Source organism: Danio aesculapii, chromosome 9 (assembly GCF_903798145.1).
Source record: "Danio aesculapii chromosome 9, fDanAes4.1, whole genome shotgun sequence".
NCBI classification, from domain to species: Eukaryota; Metazoa; Chordata; class Actinopteri; order Cypriniformes; family Danionidae; genus Danio; species Danio aesculapii.
Genome location: NC_079443.1, coordinates 14,464,447 through 14,484,763, shown reverse-complemented (window position 1 = coordinate 14,484,763; position 20,317 = coordinate 14,464,447). Strand labels below are relative to the sequence as shown.

Here is a 20,317-nt window from a genome sequence, read left to right as displayed (position 1 = left end):
GTGCTGTTTTGAGCATTTTCAGGAAGTGTCACCAAAATCTGACTTGTGACACTTGGAAACAAATTGGAAAAAAATGTACAGAGTATCAAACATGAAAACATGATAAAGCCATTTTACCATCTTGTTCATAAACAATGGTGTCAGGACTTTTCATCTTGATGACACTGACACTTTCATTGACATGAATACTTGCTTTTGAGGAATGAGCTATCCATTTTGAGGTTATCAACTAGGTTTTGCAGTTTATACTAATTGTTTTGAGAAATGCATTAACTGTTGTGCAAATGTAAATAGTGTTGTGAGAAATGCACCAAAGCAACTGAGAAAACTGTAATACATAAAAAATAAAAGCAAAAAAATAAGTTGTGATCACGACATAACTTTTTGTTATGTCGAGATCACGAAAAAATTAAGTCATGAAAATGAGAGAAAAATATTTTAATGCACGGCCTCTTGGGACTTCCGTAGTTCTTTTTAATTTACATAATTAAAAAACAAATGGTTTTAATTTGTATACACAGAAACCAAGTCATTAGTCTTGAAACATGAAAATATATTAAATATAAGGTAATTTAACATTATTCTCATAATAATAGTGTTTATATTACGTATTAGGCTTTCACAACATCACTGTAGACTCTAGAGAGTGGGGAAAGCCGTGAGAGCGGTACGAGACATGGTGGCAGGAGCGTTAAGTGGAAGAGGTCATGGAAGAGGTCTGGAGGAGAGACAGCAGTGCTTTCAGTTTCCTGGGGGTGTCGCAAGTGTGGGGAAAAAGGTGAGAGTGGCCTGGCATGTGAGGCGTCCTGAGCCTGGCTGAACTATTGTCATACATCCACCCAACACCCCACCAACTGTCCATATTCATCGTTGTCAACCCCCAACCTTTCTTCATCATCACTGCCTCCACTGAGGGCACTCTTCAAATGTTCTTGCATTTAGGCCCCAGGATTGCCATTTTGTCTTATGTTTATTTTAATAATTAAAAGTATTTGCTTTGTTCGGTTCTCCAGCTCTTTCTTCTCGATGGTCCTCAAAACTTGTTGCAATCACAATTAATTAAACATTTCCTGTGGTCAGTTCACTCAGATCATTTAATAACTTTGATTTCCAATGAAAAAAAAAACTGTAATATCAAAAGGGTCATCCAAGGGTATTTAAAAAATAAAGGTAATATTAACATTTACATATATTTGATATAAGATATTTGATAAGATATAAAATATATGTCAGAGTAATTGTTGGTTCATTCCGTTGTGGCGACCACTGGTAAATCAGGGACTAAGCTGAAGAAATTAATTTTGTAAATTGTGACACATTCATCTTATGAATAATAAATAATAATAATTAATATTAATACTAATAACAATAATTGTGTGTATATACAGATAGATAGATATAATTAAAAAATCATACTTAAAAAATTTCCAAAACCAGTTCATTGACCCTATTTAATTCAATTCAATTCAATTCAAGTTTACTTGTATAGCATTTTCAAAATAATTATCATTCCAAAGCAGCTTCACATCAATACAATAGTCAAAATCAAAAGATTTAATGAGTTGTGTATAGGGTGGACAATATAAACTGTAACCATAGGTAACAGTTATACAGTATATAGTATACTTGCAAAAGGGTGAGGTCTAGGTGTATAATACATGTTCAATGAAGTGTATTTGGGTATTAAGTGTTTGTTGTCATTGAAGTTGTTGTATAATTGAAATCATCTCTTTAAGCCCAAAACCCTATTATATAAGAAAAGTCTCTCAGGTTCTAGCTAACTTTAGCTCTTTATTTGTATTCTCATAGGAATCCTGTCATAACACATAAGCTGTCTGGTTTGATCAGAGCATGTTCAGTTCTCTTTAATAGAAATACTTCCTTAAATACATCAAGCGCATCTGACCGATAAAAAATCATGCAGATGCAAACAAATGTGTTTTTGTATTTCATGCAGTCATAAAAATATATGGCAATAATGTTATTCTTCCTTTAAAATAGTCCTATTAGTATTGGTACTTCTATAAGTATATAAATATATATTAATACAATGAATAAACCCCAAACTCTATCAAACAGAAGTCCACCACCATAATTCTAATGACCCGTGTCCATGTTAAATCAATGTATAGGCAGTTTTATCACATTTGCCATCATCTCCTTCATTAGCTCACTTTATCAGTGGGAACTGTTTCAGCGGTTCCATTTGCCTGTAAAACAAAAACATATGCTTTTGTTTAAAATACATTTTGGTTTATTTGTCAAGCATACTGACTATATGTTTCAGAATATTGAAAAATGTAGTTGCATAGAGTTGTCTTACTCTTAGTGACGCCAAAGCAGCTCTCACAGTGAATTGCACGGCGGTAAACCCACAAGCTGTCCCCAGCCTTCAGGTTTCCCAGTGAAGTATTGCAAACCCCACACTAATAATAATGATAATATATATATATATATATTTATTTATTTAATACACATATTATATACATACACACACATACACACACACATACATACATACATACAGTACATACATACATACATACATACATACATACATACATACATACATACATACATACATACATACATACATACAATTAAAAAAAAAACAGAAATATAAATAAAAATATTTATGAAAACATTTATAGTTGATGGCTAAAAAACAATCTATATATACACATATATTACAAAACTAAAACAGATTTACTTAAAAATAACATTCAAAGAATACTGTTATAATATTATGTTAATGTTATAATATTTTAGATTAACCTTCAGGATTAAAAAAAAACTGAAATTATTTTAAAAATTACCTGTATAGACACATTTTTATATAGACTATTAAAATTATAAAAACAAAACAAACATTCAAATGAAAAATAGAAAACAAAAGAATAAAAACATTCAAACTTATAAAGTAGTCTCAACTGGTACTAAAATATTTAACTAAAACATTTAAATGCAGTTTTTTTTAAATCCTTTTATATATTTACAGTGTTTTCATAAACTAATTACCTAAATTCATTTAGGTAGTTTCTTAGAAAATACAAATATCAATAACAAATATTTATGAAAATCATTATAGTTGACAGCTTATCTAAAACTTATATATACATATTTTCTACACAAAACTAAAACCATGTTACTTGATCATAGCATTAAAGTTAAAGCAAATAAAGTGTATATATTATTTTAGATTGACCTTTTGGAATGAATTAAACAATGAAATGAATAAATAAAATGTTAAAACCTAAAAAATAAAAGAAAACAGACTTTTAAAAAAGACAATTAAAATGATGAAAACCCCAAAACAAAACTTTTAAATTAAAATTAAAATAGAAAACAAAATAATAAAAACCTTCACACGTCTAATGAAACCTTTGTCATTGATGTTAGAAATATTTTTGACAACACATAATTATTTATTCATTAATAATGATTATAATATTTCATTAATTTTCCTTCGGTTTAGTCCCTTTAATTATCAGGGGTCACCACAGAGGAACGAACCGCCAACTTATCCAGCATATGTTTTACACAGAGGATGCCCTTCCAGCTGCAACCCAGTACTGGGAATAATAATAATAATAATAATAATAATAATAATAATATTAATTTTGATAGAATATACAAATATACATTTAAAAAAATTCTATACAAAACTGAAACCATGTTATTTAAAAATAACGTTAAAGCAAAAACATATATTATTTAAATTGACCTTTTGTAATTAAATAAAGAAAGAAAAAAAAAACAATATCTATTTTAAAAGATAATTAAAATGATGAAAACCACAAAACAAAACTTTCAAAATAAAATAAAAATAAAAAACTAAAGAATAAAAGCCTTCAAACTTCTAATGAAACCAATGTCATTGATACTCAAATATTTTGGACAACAGATATTTATATATGCATTAATACTACTACTACTACTACTACTACTACTAATAATAATAATAATAATAATAATGATAATAATAATAATAATAATAATAAATGCAAATATTTAGTTAGAAAATACAAATATACATTAAAATGTATAAAAGCAATTATAGTTTATAAGTAGCATATTTAAAACTCATATATATTTTTACATAAAACTCAAAAACTAAAACCATGATACTTGAAAATAACACTGATTTTAAATTGATATTTTGTAATTAAATAAACAAAAACAAAATAAATAAATAAATTAAAAAACAACAAAATGTAAATAATATTTTTAAAGACAATTAAAATGATGAAAACACAAAACAAAATGTTCAAAATAAAATTAAAATAGAAAACAAAGCCTTCAAACTTCTAATGAAACCAATGTCATTGATACTCAAATATTTTGGACAACAGATATTTATATATGCATTAATACTACTACTACTACTACTACTACTACTAATACTAATAATAATAATAATAATAATAATAAATGCAAATATTTAGTTAGAAAATACAAATATACATTAAAATGTATAAATGCAATTATAGTTTATAAGTAGCATATTTAAAACTCATATATATTTTTACATAAAACTCAAAAACTAAAACCATGATACTTGAAAATAACACTGATGCAAATACATATATTATTTTAAATTGACATTTTGGAATGTAATAAACAAAAACAAAATAAATAAATAAATAAATAAATAAATAAACAACAAAACGTAAATAATATTTTTAAAGACAATTAAAATGATGAAAACACAAAACAAAACGTTCAAAATAAAATTAAAATAGAAAACAAAGCCTTCAAACTTCTAATAAAACCTATGTGATTGATAATAAATATTTTGACAACACATATATTTATATATTCATTATTAATAACGATAATAATAATAATAATAACAACAACAACTAACCTTGAAACATCTTGCATGACAGTTTATGTTCATGTCATCCAAGATAATCTTTTCATCCGTGTACATGCTTTGACTGCAATATGTGCAGATGTCCTTCACATTTACTTTCCTGCAACAAAACAACATGCATTTCAGTATACGCATAACCTAATGAAATAAAAACTATTTCCGCCTCCATACCTTTCCGGTGATGAGTACACAGTCGTAGTAGTTTTTGATGTGAGAGAGTCAGACAGGTAATCATAAGGCCTGTGTGGAAAAAAAACAATCCTAAATCAACAAACCTGGTCTGATTTAATTAATATTGCTTAAATATGGTGTGTAGTGTTTTTAAATGCATCATAACCTGCTTTCTGTGTATGATGTTCTGGTGTAAGAAGGACTTGTGACTGTACTCCACTCATTTCTATTCATTCAAAAAAGGTATATATGAGTGTAATAAATGACTTTTAAGCAAAAGAAGCTTGAATTATAAACACCGTCCTACCTGTCACTTGTCGAGTACACGGTTCTGACAGTTTTGGAGGATGACAAATCCTCACGACTGTAAGAACGAAAAAAATCCATATTATAAACGCTGCTGTGCTGAGAGGGAAGCTCTAATGGAAAGTCATGAAAGAGCTTAAATACGACTGTACGCCTGCTTTAAACCAGTCAGCCGTAAGACTGGTTAAACTACTTAAAAGCCAAAGCAAATGTCAAACTCGGCACAAAAAGGTTCACACCTTATAAATGTGCAAATGCCACATACCTGCTGTCAGGTTTGCTGTTTGTTGATTTGATTGACGTCGGTATGAGAGTATCATACAGAAGATCCTCTGAGCTGTGGAGAGACACATAGTGATGCTCTTTGTTTTACAGTGACTGAAAACATTTACGGGAGTTTAGTTAAGGGAATTTTACGTCACCTCTTTGTGGATCGGATGGAATACGATGTCATTGTAGTTGGCGAATCATCCTCCTTGGTGTAGCTTTTGATGCTATAGTTGGAATTAATAAGAAATTAAAGAGACAGTTGAAATGAAAATGTACTCACAATTTGTTTACTCTCCCTAAATTAGTTTAAAAGAAGATATTTTGAAGAAAGATCTTAGTTTAGTTTATTTAAACAGGGCAATACATCGGCTTAGTCTCTTTATTTATGAAGGGTCACCACAGCTGAATGAACTGCCAACTTATCCAGGATATGACACAGTGGATAGCCTTCCAGCTGCAACCCAGTACTGGGAAACACCCACACATTCTCAAATGCACACACATACTGTACACTACGGCCAATTTAGTTTATTCAATTCTATAGCTGTCTTTGGACTGTGGGGGAAACCGGAGCACCCGGAGGAAACCCATGCGAACACAGGGAGAACATGCAAACTCCACACAGAAATGCCAACTGGCCCTGCCGAGACTCGAACCAGCCTCTTGCTGTGATGCGACAGTGCTAACCAGCAAGCCACTGTGTTGCCCCACAACGTTACATTTAAACCTTTTTCAATAATATTTTAGCTATAGCAAAAATGCTAATTTACATTTGTTGATGGTTATAAATGTAGTAATTGTATGTGTAAAATAAACACACACGTCAGATCAGTATTCCACCAATCAATCAAGATGAAAACCGGTTATCATTGAATTCCATAGTAGCAAAAAAAATAAATAAATCAATGAAATCTATGGAAGTAAAAGGTTACAAGTTTTCAGCTTTCTTCAGAATATCTTCTTTTGTATTCGACATGCAGAAGAAAGAAACTCAAACAGGTTTGTGAAAAGTGAAAGGCGAGTCAACGATTATTTGATTATTTGAGGTTGGTCATGAATCTGAATTAAAAAATTACTGTACCTTGTGGTGGTCTTGACAGGTGATGTTGGTCTAAAGAATGGTAGGATCGTGTTTAAAAAACAATAAACCAATTTAACAGTGACAGATTTAAGAGACTGTTTAGGGTAGGGTGGATTTGAAACACTGTGAGAGCTGTATTTCAGGATTAAAATATATGAAACGATCCAAACAATATGCTAAATTATTAGTATTACAGATGTGAAATAAAATGCATTTAATGGAATGTTGACGTGTAGTGTATTTTAAATCTCAAATCAAATGTGTATTATAAAATACAATACTCAAAAATATATATTATGCTAAATTTAATAAATCACAACTTCAAAGGATAGTTCACCCAAAAATGTCTTTATTCTTTTGAACACAAAATTTTAAAAAAGATTGAAAACCTGTAATCATCGAGATAATAATATTTGATTTTCTTACTAAGGAAAGTGGTTACAGGTTTTCAGCTTTCTTTAAAATATCTTCATTTGTTGAAGTTTGGAACCACTTAAGGTGAGTAAATAGTGAGGAAACTTTAATTTTATGGTGAACTATACCGTTAAGGAACTGAGAGTTAAAACTTTTTACATTTTTCAAAGTTAAAAGTGTGTATTAAACAAATTTGTTTTGATAATCTTTCATTTGATGTGTTTTTACTCACATACAAAGCCACATAATTTGATTACTTATGCAAATGTATGTACATATATATTTACTCCAATTTTATATTAATTTCAGAATGACTACTGAATGTGTAAATGTTCAGAGGGTTTGTGAGGAAATACATTTGTAAAATAATATTTTCTTAACCTTTTAGTGGATGTATTATATAAGAGCTCTACTGTATATTTGCTTACCAGTCAAGTGGTTCTAGTATGATTTGCATTTTAAACCATTTATTAGATAAGATATTAGTTAAGAAGTTTATTTAGTTATTTATTTGTTTTTTTCTTACAAAAATCTGTGCAGAAACAGCCAAAAAATAAACAAAAAAAAAAGATTATATATGACACTCACATGTCAATGATGTCCTTTGATGACTTCACAGTAACAACTTCAGTCTTGTAGTCACTTTAGAAACAAATAATTTAATAACAAATTATTTTTCACAATAAATGATTTACATATTCAGTGGCGGAACTACACAATCCTGTGGCACGCTGAGAATGTGATGAAAAATAATACATTTTCTTAGGATGTTGACTGAGTTATTTAGATAGCACATACCTGCTGTCAGGCTTTGCGTTAGTTGTCCTGATTGATGTTTTAGTAGGAGTATCATACAGAAAGTCCTCAGAGCTGTGGAGAAACATTCAGTGAGGCTCTTTGTCTTACAGTGACTGAAAGCATGAAGGTTTCTTTAAGGATTTCTCACCTCTTTGTGGAGCGCAAAGAATATGTTGTTGTTTTAGGTGGTGTAACATCCTCCTTGGTGTAGGTTTTGATGCTAACATTGAGATTAAGAGGTTAATAGAGTAGTTTGATTATTTCAGGTTTGTTGGAAATCTGTAATCAAGAACTACTGTACCTTGTGGTGGTCTTCACAGGTGAAGTTGGTCTAAAAAAAGAATGATAGGTTTAAGATTAAAAAGCAACAACAAACTAAAAGCAGCATCCAACAGAATTAAGAGAGTAGTTTGAGTGTATTGGATTTGAAAATTTTCTACAGTGTTTAGGTGTATTTTAAAATTAAAATAAACTGAAATATCCCAAAATATGCTACATTTCTGTTAATCTAATGTTAATTTTAGTGAATTTAAACCTCATTTTATAAGTACTTTTAAAAAAAGGGCTCACAAAAAGTGTAATGCAACTTAAGTATGCTTAATAAAACTTAACTCTTTAATTTGTTTTTAATTTTAACGTGTATGTTAAAGCATTTTTGTGTTCTAACATGCACTTATTTTTGTGTTTTCATTACATACTAAAACATACAAATACTAAAGCACATACAGTACATACTAGATTGTAATTTAATTTTGGTTTACATTTAAAGTTACTATATATTATTCATTTATTCATTCGTTTTCCCTCATCTTAGTCACAGATTTATAAGGAGTCGCTACAGTGGAATGAACCGTCAACTACTCTGGCATATGTTTAATATAGTGAATCCCCTTCCAGCCACAACCCAGTACTGGGAAACTATCAATTTTTATTGAGTAAATTAAATCCTCATCATTAAAAATGTGAAGTTACATTCAGTTGAAGTCAGAATTATTAGCCCCCCTGAATTATTAGCCCCCCTGTTTATTTTTTTTTTTTAATTTTTTATATTTTTTTATTTTTTATATTTTTAAAATTTATTTTTCATTTTAACACATCTCTAAACATAATAGTTTTAATAACTCATTTCTAATAACTGATTTATTTTATCTTTGCCATGATGACAGTAAATAATATTCGAGTAGATATTTTTCAGGACACTTCTATACAGCTTAAAGTGACATTTAAAGGCTTAACTAGGTTAATTAGGTTAACTAGGCAGGTAATGGTAATTAGACAAGTTATTGTATAATGATGGTTTGTTCTGTAGACAATTGAAAAAAATTATAGCTTAAAGAGGCTAATAATATTGACCATAAAATGTTTTTTTTTTTAATAAAAACTGCTTTTATTCTGCCAAAATAAAACAAATAAGACTTTCTCTAGAAGAAATAATGTTATCAGACATACTGTGAAAATTTCCTTGCTCTGTTAAACATCGTTTGGGAAATATTTAAAAATCAAAGGGGGATAATAAGTCTGACTTCAACTGTATGTATTAAAGTTATAGTTGTGCCAAAAATGAAAATTCTGTCATAATTTACTCACTCTTTTGTCACAAACCAGTTTGAGTTTTTTTTTAAAAAAAGAGCATACATTGAAGAACATTGCAAACCGGCAACCGTTAACTTCCATAGTATTTGTATGTCGTGCTATGGAAGACAGTGGTTACTGGTTTCAAACATTCTTCAAAATATCTTCTTTTGTCTTCAACAGAACAAAAAAAAAAGGATGATTGAACGATAACAGAACTTTCATGTTTGTGTAAACTATCCCTTTAAATACACAACAAGCCAGTTTCAATGTAAAAATAACACTGAAACTGTATTTTATTTTAGAATTAATGCTTTATTGTTTCTTTGTTCTGAACCACTCTACTCTGCTTAATTTCAACATAAGAAAGAGAAAAGGTATATGACTTGTAAGTTAAAAAATTCTTTTTTATGTTTATGAATTTATCGGCAACGCCATTCACTAATGTTCTGGATCACTAAGCAACTTATAGAAAACATTGTAAAGAAGTGCCGTGGCAGGCTAGGCTTTAGTCTTCCTGTGTCACGGTCACCAGTGATCCAGCCAGTGCAGACAACACAATCTCACGGCAATTTGTAACTTTTTTTTGTGGCTAATTCGTACGAATTCGTACGATCTAATTCGTACAATTTAGTACGATTTGCTCATCCTCCAATGACAGTTGGGTTTAGGGGCGGGGTTAGGTGCCATGCCTCCTTTTTAAAATCGTACCATTTCGTACGACTGAACTCGTACGAATTCGTACGAATTAGCCACTAAACTGTCAAAACGTAAAATACTTACGTTTTCTCGTGAGATCAGGCTGGTGCAGATAAACATACAGATCACATGGAACTACAAATCCGCCATTATATGGCCTACAAGCTCTAGTCATGCACTGCACACACCAGTTCCTAATCCTATCTGATTGCAAACACTAACAGCTGAAGCTGCTCATGAACTGATTACAGAACTATTAACACAGCACACACACACACACACACACACACACACACACACACACGTCATTGTTCTGCAATGTGAAGTGGGGACACTGACAGGGGTGCGGATCCAAATGCAGGTTTATTAAGAATACAGGTATATTAAGAAAACAGATGTATACGAGCAATCCAGTGGCGGGGTCAATACACAGGCAAATGGCCAAAAGGCATGCAGCATACAACAAAAACAAACAAACAAACAAGGCACAGGTCAAAAACATGGCAATGCAAGGCAAGAAAAACGCGTCGTAATGTTCACAGGGAAAGTATAACAAGACTCAGGTCTAATGTGTGGTAAAGTCTAGATTGGATATGCGGCTGGCCGAAAGTGTGATATGCACATTAATAAAGCAGCATTTTTTTGACACTGTGGGGGTTGGGTTTCGGGTTGGGGTGGGAGTAGGCCTTAAAAAAATACAATTTATTGGGTAATTTAATAGATAACATAACTAATACTCAATACAATAACTGTTTTTACGTTACTGTGACAGTTGGGTTTAGGGTTGGGGTGGAGGTAGACGTCAATAAAATACAATATATGAGAAATTTTATAAATAATAGAAATAATTCTCACCAACTTCCAGCCGCAAACATATCGGATCTAGCAACAACCCTGATGTGTGTGTATGTGTGCGCTGTTTAAATAGTCCTCTAATCAGTCCATGAGCAGCTTCAGCTGTGAGTGTTTGCAATCAGACAGGATTAGGAACCAGTGTGTGTGTGTGTGTGCAGTGCATGACCGGATCTTGTGGTCCATATAATGGCGGATTTGTAGTTCTATGCAATCAGTTTTTTTTTACCAGCAATCTGCACTGGCTGGATCAAAAAAAAAAAAAAAAGAGTATGTATGCTAAATTTAATATAAGCTTAGATAAACAGAAATTAAGGGGAAAATGTCATTGTTATAATGTTACAAGGAAATGTGGCCAATCAAATGCAGCCTAGGGAATGCGTATTATTGTTCCATATTACTGTCCCTACTTTACTACAGCCAATCACCTCACAGTAGAAAAAACAAGCTACGCCCATTGTTTTCCTATTTAATTTTCCGTTTCTCTAGAAACTACGTCACAATATGGAAAAAAGGGTCACGGCTTCTGGTTCATGTGGACTTTAAGTACAGACTTACGATTGGGGTTATAGGTCTTTATTCTCTTATAATTTCCTTCATTTGCAATTTACTGTAACACCCGTGTCTTAACAGCACAAGATTCTAGCAGCAAGCACGTTGTCTGATGCCACACAAAAAAAAAAAACATTTAAACATCATAGATATTCAGAACTGCACTGCCAATGACATGGACAGGTTTATAATCTATTTAATAACTATTAAACCTCATTAACATTATAAAAAATACAGGCTGAGTGATGATTTTATTGGTTTGTGCTGAGTCAGAGTTCTAGCGTTCAAATTAAACTGCATGTTTGCTCTTTTTTGTAGATCTGCTACCACTTTAGAATTGTTTAGTTCATGAGCCATCAGTTGTGAACAGTGTTGGAAGTAATGCGTTACAAAAGTAATGTATTACAGTAATGTATTACATTTTCCAGTAACGCAGTAGTGTAAGGCATTACTTATACATTTTCAGTAATATTTTACTCGGTACATGTTCAGTAACGCGTGCGTTACAACAAACTTTTCGCCCGCAAGACATTACCAAATAAAAAATACCGCAAGTAAGTTCTATTTTCTGTTCGTGGTTAGTGAATATATGCGCTTGTTGTCATTAATATCCCTCTGGCTATTGGAACTTTTTTTACTTTGAACGCGGAATGATTTCAGCCTCTGAGCTCGAGGTCCGAGGCTATTGGCTCAGCCCGGTTCACAGTAAGGTCAAGCCCTGACGTGCAGCGGAAGAGCGGCAAAATAGATGAGCTGAAGACAGTACATTCGCGAGATGGACGTATGTGCATATGGCGTTATTTCACTGACAACAGTCGTAAGCGCAGTTTTACAAGAGCGCATTCATGTAATTCTCTGTTCGTGGACAACTCGACTGCAATTTTTTTTTCGCAGTCGCATGCACTCAAAACACGGCTGCTCACGTGCGAATGATCTGCTCTGGCTCCGTCAGATGATGCAGACTCACATTTTGTGCCTCATGTTTCCTCTTCTTTTCGTGCTTTTGCTCTCCAGAGATCCTCCTGTTCAATTGGTTATCCCAAGAATGTTGATATGGTTTATATATTGCTACGGTATTTATTAGCAATACACGAAACACTAAAAGGTTATGATAAATTCTATAATAAATACTTGTGTTTTTGAGTGTTAGATATACTGCCTATGTTTTAGGCTAGTATTATTTACAATTTGTTAATGAATGCTTCAGCATACTGTAGTATTAAGAATAGTGAACTGATAAATTGAAATACAAAGTGTAGTTTTACTACAGTAAAGTGTGGTGAATTGTAGTATAGTATACCCTATATTGTAAAAAAAAAAAACTACAGCACTGGGTAATTTGTTTATATTACGCTTGTGTTACCATAGCAACTAGTATTAGCACAACTGATTAATTGAAGTACTTTACTGTAGAACTGTTCAAAACACTGTACATGACAGGGAAAATGTCCTCCACAATCTCATCAGCAATGTGGAAGACAACAGAGATGTGTTCAATTTATTTTAGTTGCCATGATAAAATGGGATTGATAGTGAGATTTATTTGAGGAGTGAATAGTTCAGTAGGCTATAATACCTCATCAAGTTTTCCCCTATTTTTATCGGTTACATTTCTGCTTGCATTCGTTATATTTTTGTTTAAATGTTGTTTTATTTGATTAGTATGGTGCACCTTTTGGATGTTTAATAAATGTTTTTTAAAAATGTATTCTTTGCATTCAACTTCTTTTCTCTGTGTCTCAAGTGTTTGAAATTGGAAATATTTCATCATATAACAAACAACAAAAAAGGTTATAGTGGATTAGATTAAAAATTTTATATGTAAGTCTATTTTAGTATTTTGGTTATTGTTAATAAATAGTGTACAAATATAAATTATATCAAAAAGCATGAAAGGAAGAGGGAACACAAGACACAAATTGTGAGTCTGCATATAATCTCACTGAGCGAGTAGTGTACTGTGAGCGCACAAGAAATTTTGTGCGTGAGCAGTGCATATTTGAGAGAGCATGAGAAAATTTGCACGCGAGCAGCGTATATTTGAGAGCTCACAAGCAGTTTTGTCCACAGAGGAAATCGGTGCACGAGCATTATATTGAGAAAGCTATGTTCATCATGCTCACTTTGAGCATGACAGTTTTGTGTTGTGAACCTGAATTTAAAGTGAATAGAATAATGGCAAGATTAAGAAAAAAATGCATCTCGTCATGGCATTGGATTTTACATATAGGCCTGTTGTGTCTAATATGAAAATAGCCACTTTACCTTTACCATACTTTCAACAGACTTTGATCATTTGTGATTCTAGCTCTTATCCTTTCTTGCATTGTCTTGAGCCTTCACGTTGCCAAATATATACTATATTGTTAGTAGCCTGGATAGGTCACCGTCATTCTGCTACATCATATCGCTTTCTACTGGATGTAAACTGCTCTGCAGTACATTTAGTCATTTTAGAATGTTAAGTTCTAATTCTGTAGTTATTTTGGTGAAAGTAACTAAAAAGTAATATAAGAGTAATGTAACATATTACAATTTTGAGACAGTAATATTGTAAGGTAAGGGATTACTTTTAAATCACAGTAATAAGTAATCTGTAATGTATTACAGTTTGGAAGTAACTTGCACAACACTGGTTGTGAAGCAGTGATTTATGACACTCACATATCAACGATGTTCTTTGATGACTTCACAGTAGCCACTTCAGTCTTGTAGTCACTTTAGACACACAAAATATACAGTGATCAACATTTTAGTCTCAAAATTCAAGTTCATGAGTAATGTGGATGAGGATAAGTAAATGGTGACAGAATTTTCATTTTTGTGTGAACTATTCCTTTAATTATACTGCAAATACTGGAAGTGTGACGTGACTTTAAGCTCCCACCCCTTTGTGGTGTAGGTTGTTGTTGTTGTTTTAGTTGGTGAAACATCTTCCTTGGTGTAGGTTTTGATGCTGTAATTAAATAGTTAAAATGTTATGAGAGTAGACAAATTTTTATCTAGGTTAGTCAGAAATCTGTTGACATATTATTTTTATCAGGGTTGATTAGCTGTAACTGCACCTTGTGGTGGTCTTGACAGGTGAAGCTGGCCTAAACAAAAAGAATGATTGGTTGAATTTTAATATACACATGCACAAAAAAAAACTTACCAAGTGTAAATTTTCTATATGAACATCTTGATCCTGGAAAAACATTCCAATCATTCATTCAGATCTGACCTGTTTATTATGGTGGCTTGGGAAAGCCAACATAATGTTATACTACATATACGTCTTCTTTTTCCGTCTTCTGAGACTAATTTCTATATGCATCTCCTCCTAGACCGTTAAACCTACAAGCACCAAACTTACTCCAAACTGGTCTGACTCGGGTTGCTATATCTTATCCAACTAATCCAACTTTTGGTTTTCTGAAAACTGACCCGGAAAATTAAAAAAAGTCCCATTGACTTAACATTGGACCAAACTTTATGACTTCATAACTTTGCGCCAGACTGTCATACAGACTTAAGGTTGGGCTCATTTAACTCAGACTACCAATCTGCCAATCACTGATGACCGTTCAAATTACTAGTCATACCCTAGCAACCACTTACGACACCCTAGACACTGTCCCATAGACTTCCATTATAAAAACTGCCATTGGCTTTTTATTGGACATACTAACAACACACCAAGACATACTAGAAACATACTAGCAAATATGCTAATTCATATAAAATTCAGGCTAACATGCTAATTCATACTAGAAACATTCTAGTGACATGCTAATAACATGCTAACTTATGCTGGAAACATGCTAGCATAATGCTAATTCATACTAGAATCATGCTAATTTATGTTAGCAACTGCCTTGCAACCACTCAGAACACCCTATCAACCACCATGGCAACACCATAGCAACGACCAAGAATAGCATAGTAACTGCCTAGCAACACCTTAGCAACCACCTAGCAATGCCTTAGCAACAGCCTAGCAACCACTTAGAACACCCTAGCAACCACATAGCAACACCTTAGTGACCACATAGCAACATCTTGGCAACTACCTAGCAACACCCTAACAACCGCTTAGCAACTACCTAGCAACCACTCAAAACACCCTAGCAACACCTTTGCAACCACATAGCAACACATTAGCAACCGCCTAGCAACACCTTAGTAACCACCTAGCAATGCATTAGCAACCAATTAGCAACTAATCAGAAACCCTAGCAACCACCTAGCAACACCTTAGTAACAACCTAGAACAACTTAGCAATCACCTAGCAACCACCTAGCAATGACTTAGCAACCTCCTAGCAACCACTTAGAACACCCTAGCAGCCATCTTGCAACAACTAAGCAATGACTTAGAACAGCTCAGCAACCACCTAGCAACACCTTAGCAATGACCTAGAACACTTTAGCAACTGCCTAGCTACACCTAGGCTGTGCCTTAGCAACCACCTTGCAACATCTTAGTAACTTCCTAGCAGCCACCCAGAATACCTTAGTAACCACCTAGCAACCACTTAGAACACCTTGGCAAGCGCCTAGCAACACCTTAGTGAACACCTTAGCAACCGCCTCGCAACACCTTAACAACCTCCTAGCAACATCTTAGCAACTGCCAAGCAACCACTCAGAACACCATAGCAACTACCTAGCTACACCTTAGCAAGCACTCAGATCACCCTAGCAACACCTTGGCAACTATTCAGAACCCCCTACGAACCGCCTAGCAAGTAACATGCCAATCCATCTTTGCTAACATATATGTACTTATCTGTGCCGACTCTTTCAAACTTCGTTAAAAACTACTTCAGTTATTTAAACATTTAAACTACTTCATACTTTCAGACTCGGCTTTCTCAAGCTACCATAAAGTTTGTCTACGAACTTTACTTTTCTAATTGTACGTTAAAGTACACATGAAATCAAAACTAGTCATATTGATTTTGTTAGCTCACATTGCTAGTTATGTGGTGAACAATTCATCCGTGTATGTCATTAAGAAAAAATAATTTGTTTGCCCTTGTAATCTAAAATGGAAATCTGAAAATGTACTTCCTGTTTGTTAAACTCTCATATTACGTCTATTTGAGGAGTGGTTAACAAAGTCAATCATGCCCCTTCAACTGTCGGTTTTGACAGCGCTATAGCAACAAATTAAAATGGTGAGAAGGAGGTTTTTGTTAGGCTGTAATAACTCTCCTGAATCCCATTTCTCGATCTTTCTGAGTGAAGTGCCTACTTTACTACAGCCAATAACTTCACAGTAGAAAAAACAAGCCACGCCCATTGTTTTCTCATTTAATTTTCCGTTTCTCTAGAAACTATGTCACAATATGGAAAAAAGGATCGCGGCTTCTGGTTCATGTGGACTTTAAGTACAGGCTTACGATTGGGGTTATACATCTTTATTCACTTATCATTTCCTTCAGATTTTAATTACAATTTACTGTAACACCCGTGTCCTAACAACACAAGATTCTAGCAGCAAGCACTTTGTCTGATGCCACACAACAAATCTTTTATCTCATAGATATTCAGAACTGCACTGCCAATGACATGGACAGGTTTATAATCTAATAAATAACTATTAAACCTCATTAACATTATAAAAAATACAGGCTGAGTGATGATTCTATTGGTTTGTGCTGAGTCACTCTAGCGTTCTTTTTTGTAGATCTGCAGTAAACTATCTGCTACCACTTTAAGTATGGCAATAAGTGTCACGTAAAATGATATTCAAAATTACACTGTTAAGTAGTAACATTTAGAGACAGAGCAAGTACATATGCAATGTGTATTTTAATGATATATCTGCTATGTTCAAAGGTATAATAAACGTCTGCTGAATGAACATTACGGTTTCAAACATTTTAAAGACATTCTAAACATTTATTTAACATCTGAAAATGCACATCTGATCTAATAAATGTTTTGCAGATGAACAAACACTCTAATAAATATTTTTTGTAAGCAAAAACATCAAATAGACATCTCAGTGATGTATGTGTGTTACAAACAGCACATAATCAGCACCAGTTTTTGCTGTTTTTCAGTCGTGACATCACTGAAATAGAAACTGTTTCTAAAATAGAAACGTTGTCATCAAGTTTAACATGGGAAAGAGTTTGTATTGCATAATGTACCACCTTATTGTGTGTAGTTAGGACACAGTTTTGGGTTTAGGGATAGAAATTATATGTGGATTTAATTTTAAGATAGGAATGACATTCAAAAAACAAAGAAATATTGTGGCGAAAAAACATGTCTAACTGCAAAATCCAAATAACTATTAAACGTAGTAATAAAAATCTAATTCTTAAAGAACACTAATGTGGATTTTTACATACTTTCAGGCTATTGTGGGTCATACCCATCAGTTAATACACTCACATGTCAATGATGTCTTTTGATGACTTCACAGTAACCACTTCAGTCTTGTAGTCACTTTAGAAACAAACAACAAGCGTTATTTTCAACAGTAAACACTAGTTTTTTATATTCATATCAGTGGTGGAACTACATAATCCTGTGGCAAATTGATATTGTGATGAAAAATAATACTTCTTAAAGTCTTGTGGAGTTAGATGTTGACTGATGTGTTTAGTTAATAAGTATGTAAATGTCACATACAGTACCTGATGTCAGGTTTTGTGCTAGTTAACTTGATTGACGTTGGTGTGAGATCCTCAGAGCTGTGAAGAAACAATCAGTGAGGCTCTTTGTCTTACAGTGACTGAAATTGAATGCATGGAATTTTCTTTAAGGTCCTCACCTCTTTGTGGAGCGCACAGAATATGTTGTTGTTTTAGGGGGTGTCACATCCTCCTTGGTGTAAGTCTTGATGCTAAAGTTGCAATTAATAAAGGTTAATAGAGTAGTTTGATTATTTCAGGTTCGTCATGAATCTGTAATCAAGAACTACTGTACCTTGTGGTGGTCTTCACAGGTGAAGCTGGCCTAAACAAAAAGAATGGTATAGGTTCAATGTTAATACACAAAGACAGAAATTATGAAAATATACCAGATTACACAGAATATGCATTGCATATTTTGAGTGTTTACATGATCAATACAAAATCTATTTTTTGGCATATTTAAGTGTGTTATTAAATATTTTATAAAACAGTTATGAAACTACAGGGTGGGCCATTTATATGGATAATAAAATGGGAATGGTTGGTGATATTAACGTCCTGTTTGTGGCACATTAGTATATGTGCTGGTAAATAACGCATGAAAGAATAAAGATACGTTACAACAAAGCACACCATTGTTTTTTCTTGTGAAATTCCCAAGTTTATTAAGCTATATCCACATAAATGGCCCTCCCTGTATACAGTTGTACACCTAAAATGTTCGCTGCTTGTTCAAATTATTCATTTAAAATGATTATAAATAAAATGATGTTTAAATGTAAAAAAAAAAAATAATAATTTTTGGGGTTGGGGGCTGTGGGCACTTCATTGTTTTTTGTTCAATCCACTTAAATTTGTAAAAAACTAAAATAACTTAATTTCCTTCATGTTGTCCCAACAAAGAAAGTCTTGTGTGGAACCTCTGTTATGATCTCCAGTGGCTGCAGATCCCTACGGACTACAAATCAGCCGGTTTTTGGACTACAGACCCAGTCATGCACCACAAAAACTCACACCGGTTCCTGATCCTGACTAATTGCAAACACACAGCCAGAGGATTGTCAAAGACTGATTCCATGGACTTTTTAAACCGCACACATACTCAAGTCTCGTTTATCTGTGAAGTTAACTTTACGATGCATTTTCCTTGCCTTGTACTGCCGTGTTTTTGACCCTAGCATTGTTTGTTTGTTTACATTGCCTGCCTGTATTGACCATTTGCCTGTTATTGGACCACGGCTCTGTATACAACAGTTTGCTCCTGATTGTGATCATTGCCTGTCTGACCATTCTCCGTTTAATAAACCTGCATTTGGATCTGCACTTCCCTTGTCAGTGTCTCCCATGTGACACCAGCATTTATTACAGTATAAACAGTTAACCATATTTTATTACATACACTAATGTATCTTTTTCTCCCTCACTCACTTACTTTCCTTTTAATTATTTTCTTCTTTAACAGGGGTTGCCAAACTGAAAACTTTATATATACTATGTGGCACATTCCCTTATTTCACACACACACAAAATACATTTATATACACTATTAACAAAAATCCGTGAAATTTATGGAAAAATACCAACAGCTGTGGTTGCCAGAATTTTTCCGTAAAAAATAAAGATGTTTATAGAACTGTTTAAATTTACGGAAAATAACTGCATTTCATGAACTGATACAATGTTCAGTTCACAAAAATGTAGCTTAGTGCATAAAAGCCATTCAGTGCACTAATATGTTCATGTGTGTTTACAATTACAAAACAGATTTTCACTACATTAGTAACTACACAGTTCCCTTAAACTAAAGAAAGAAATTTTTGCTGTTTTTCTCTTGATTTTATGGAAAAATACCGGTTAGCTGTGGTTGCCAGTAATCTACTGTTTTTAACATTTTACGGTCATAAATTCAGTTTACAGAATTTTTCTGTTAAAAATACATTCCACAGTCTGTATTTTTCATCAAACACATTTAACCCCTAAATGCCAGAGCAAAATCCTCAATAGTGTCCTCACTACAGAGGGTTGAACACTCAGGCATTGATTAAGTTAATGAGATAATTAAGTGTCTAATTAAAGGAGGATTGAGAATTA

At 32.9% G+C, this 20,317-nt stretch overlaps 1 protein-coding gene across 5 annotated transcripts in view; it reads right to left on the bottom strand.

Annotated features, from left to right (window-relative positions):
* Nucleotides 1–1,539: 1,539 nt before the first annotated feature.
* scel (sciellin) overlaps nucleotides 1,540–20,317 on the bottom strand; it is a 33,463-nt gene continuing 14,685 nt past the window's right edge. For 2 of the 5 annotated variants that reach the window (XM_056464977.1, XM_056464979.1), the window contains 20 exons: nucleotides 18,519–18,548; nucleotides 18,364–18,435; nucleotides 18,227–18,283; nucleotides 17,982–18,035; nucleotides 14,657–14,686; nucleotides 14,479–14,547; nucleotides 14,256–14,309; nucleotides 8,218–8,247; nucleotides 8,065–8,136; nucleotides 7,917–7,988; nucleotides 7,707–7,760; nucleotides 6,705–6,734; nucleotides 5,776–5,847; nucleotides 5,619–5,690; nucleotides 5,355–5,411; nucleotides 5,214–5,273; nucleotides 5,048–5,116; nucleotides 4,868–4,976; nucleotides 2,324–2,426; nucleotides 1,540–2,210 (listed from right to left, as the gene is read on the bottom strand). In XM_056464977.1, the coding sequence (XP_056320952.1) occupies nucleotides 2,194–2,210; nucleotides 2,324–2,426; nucleotides 4,868–4,976; nucleotides 5,048–5,116; nucleotides 5,214–5,273; nucleotides 5,355–5,411; nucleotides 5,619–5,690; nucleotides 5,776–5,847; nucleotides 6,705–6,734; nucleotides 7,707–7,760; nucleotides 7,917–7,988; nucleotides 8,065–8,136; nucleotides 8,218–8,247; nucleotides 14,256–14,309; nucleotides 14,479–14,547; nucleotides 14,657–14,686; nucleotides 17,982–18,035; nucleotides 18,227–18,283; nucleotides 18,364–18,435; nucleotides 18,519–18,548 (1,183 nt within the window). In that variant the 3' untranslated portion in view covers nucleotides 1,540–2,193. The remainder of the gene's footprint in view (nucleotides 2,211–2,323; nucleotides 2,427–4,867; nucleotides 4,977–5,047; nucleotides 5,117–5,213; nucleotides 5,274–5,354; nucleotides 5,412–5,618; nucleotides 5,691–5,775; nucleotides 5,848–6,704; nucleotides 6,735–7,706; nucleotides 7,761–7,916; nucleotides 7,989–8,064; nucleotides 8,137–8,217; nucleotides 8,248–14,255; nucleotides 14,310–14,478; nucleotides 14,548–14,656; nucleotides 14,687–17,981; nucleotides 18,036–18,226; nucleotides 18,284–18,363; nucleotides 18,436–18,518; nucleotides 18,549–20,317) is intronic. The other 3 variants (XM_056464978.1, XM_056464982.1, XM_056464980.1) reach the window with 3 other exon arrangements.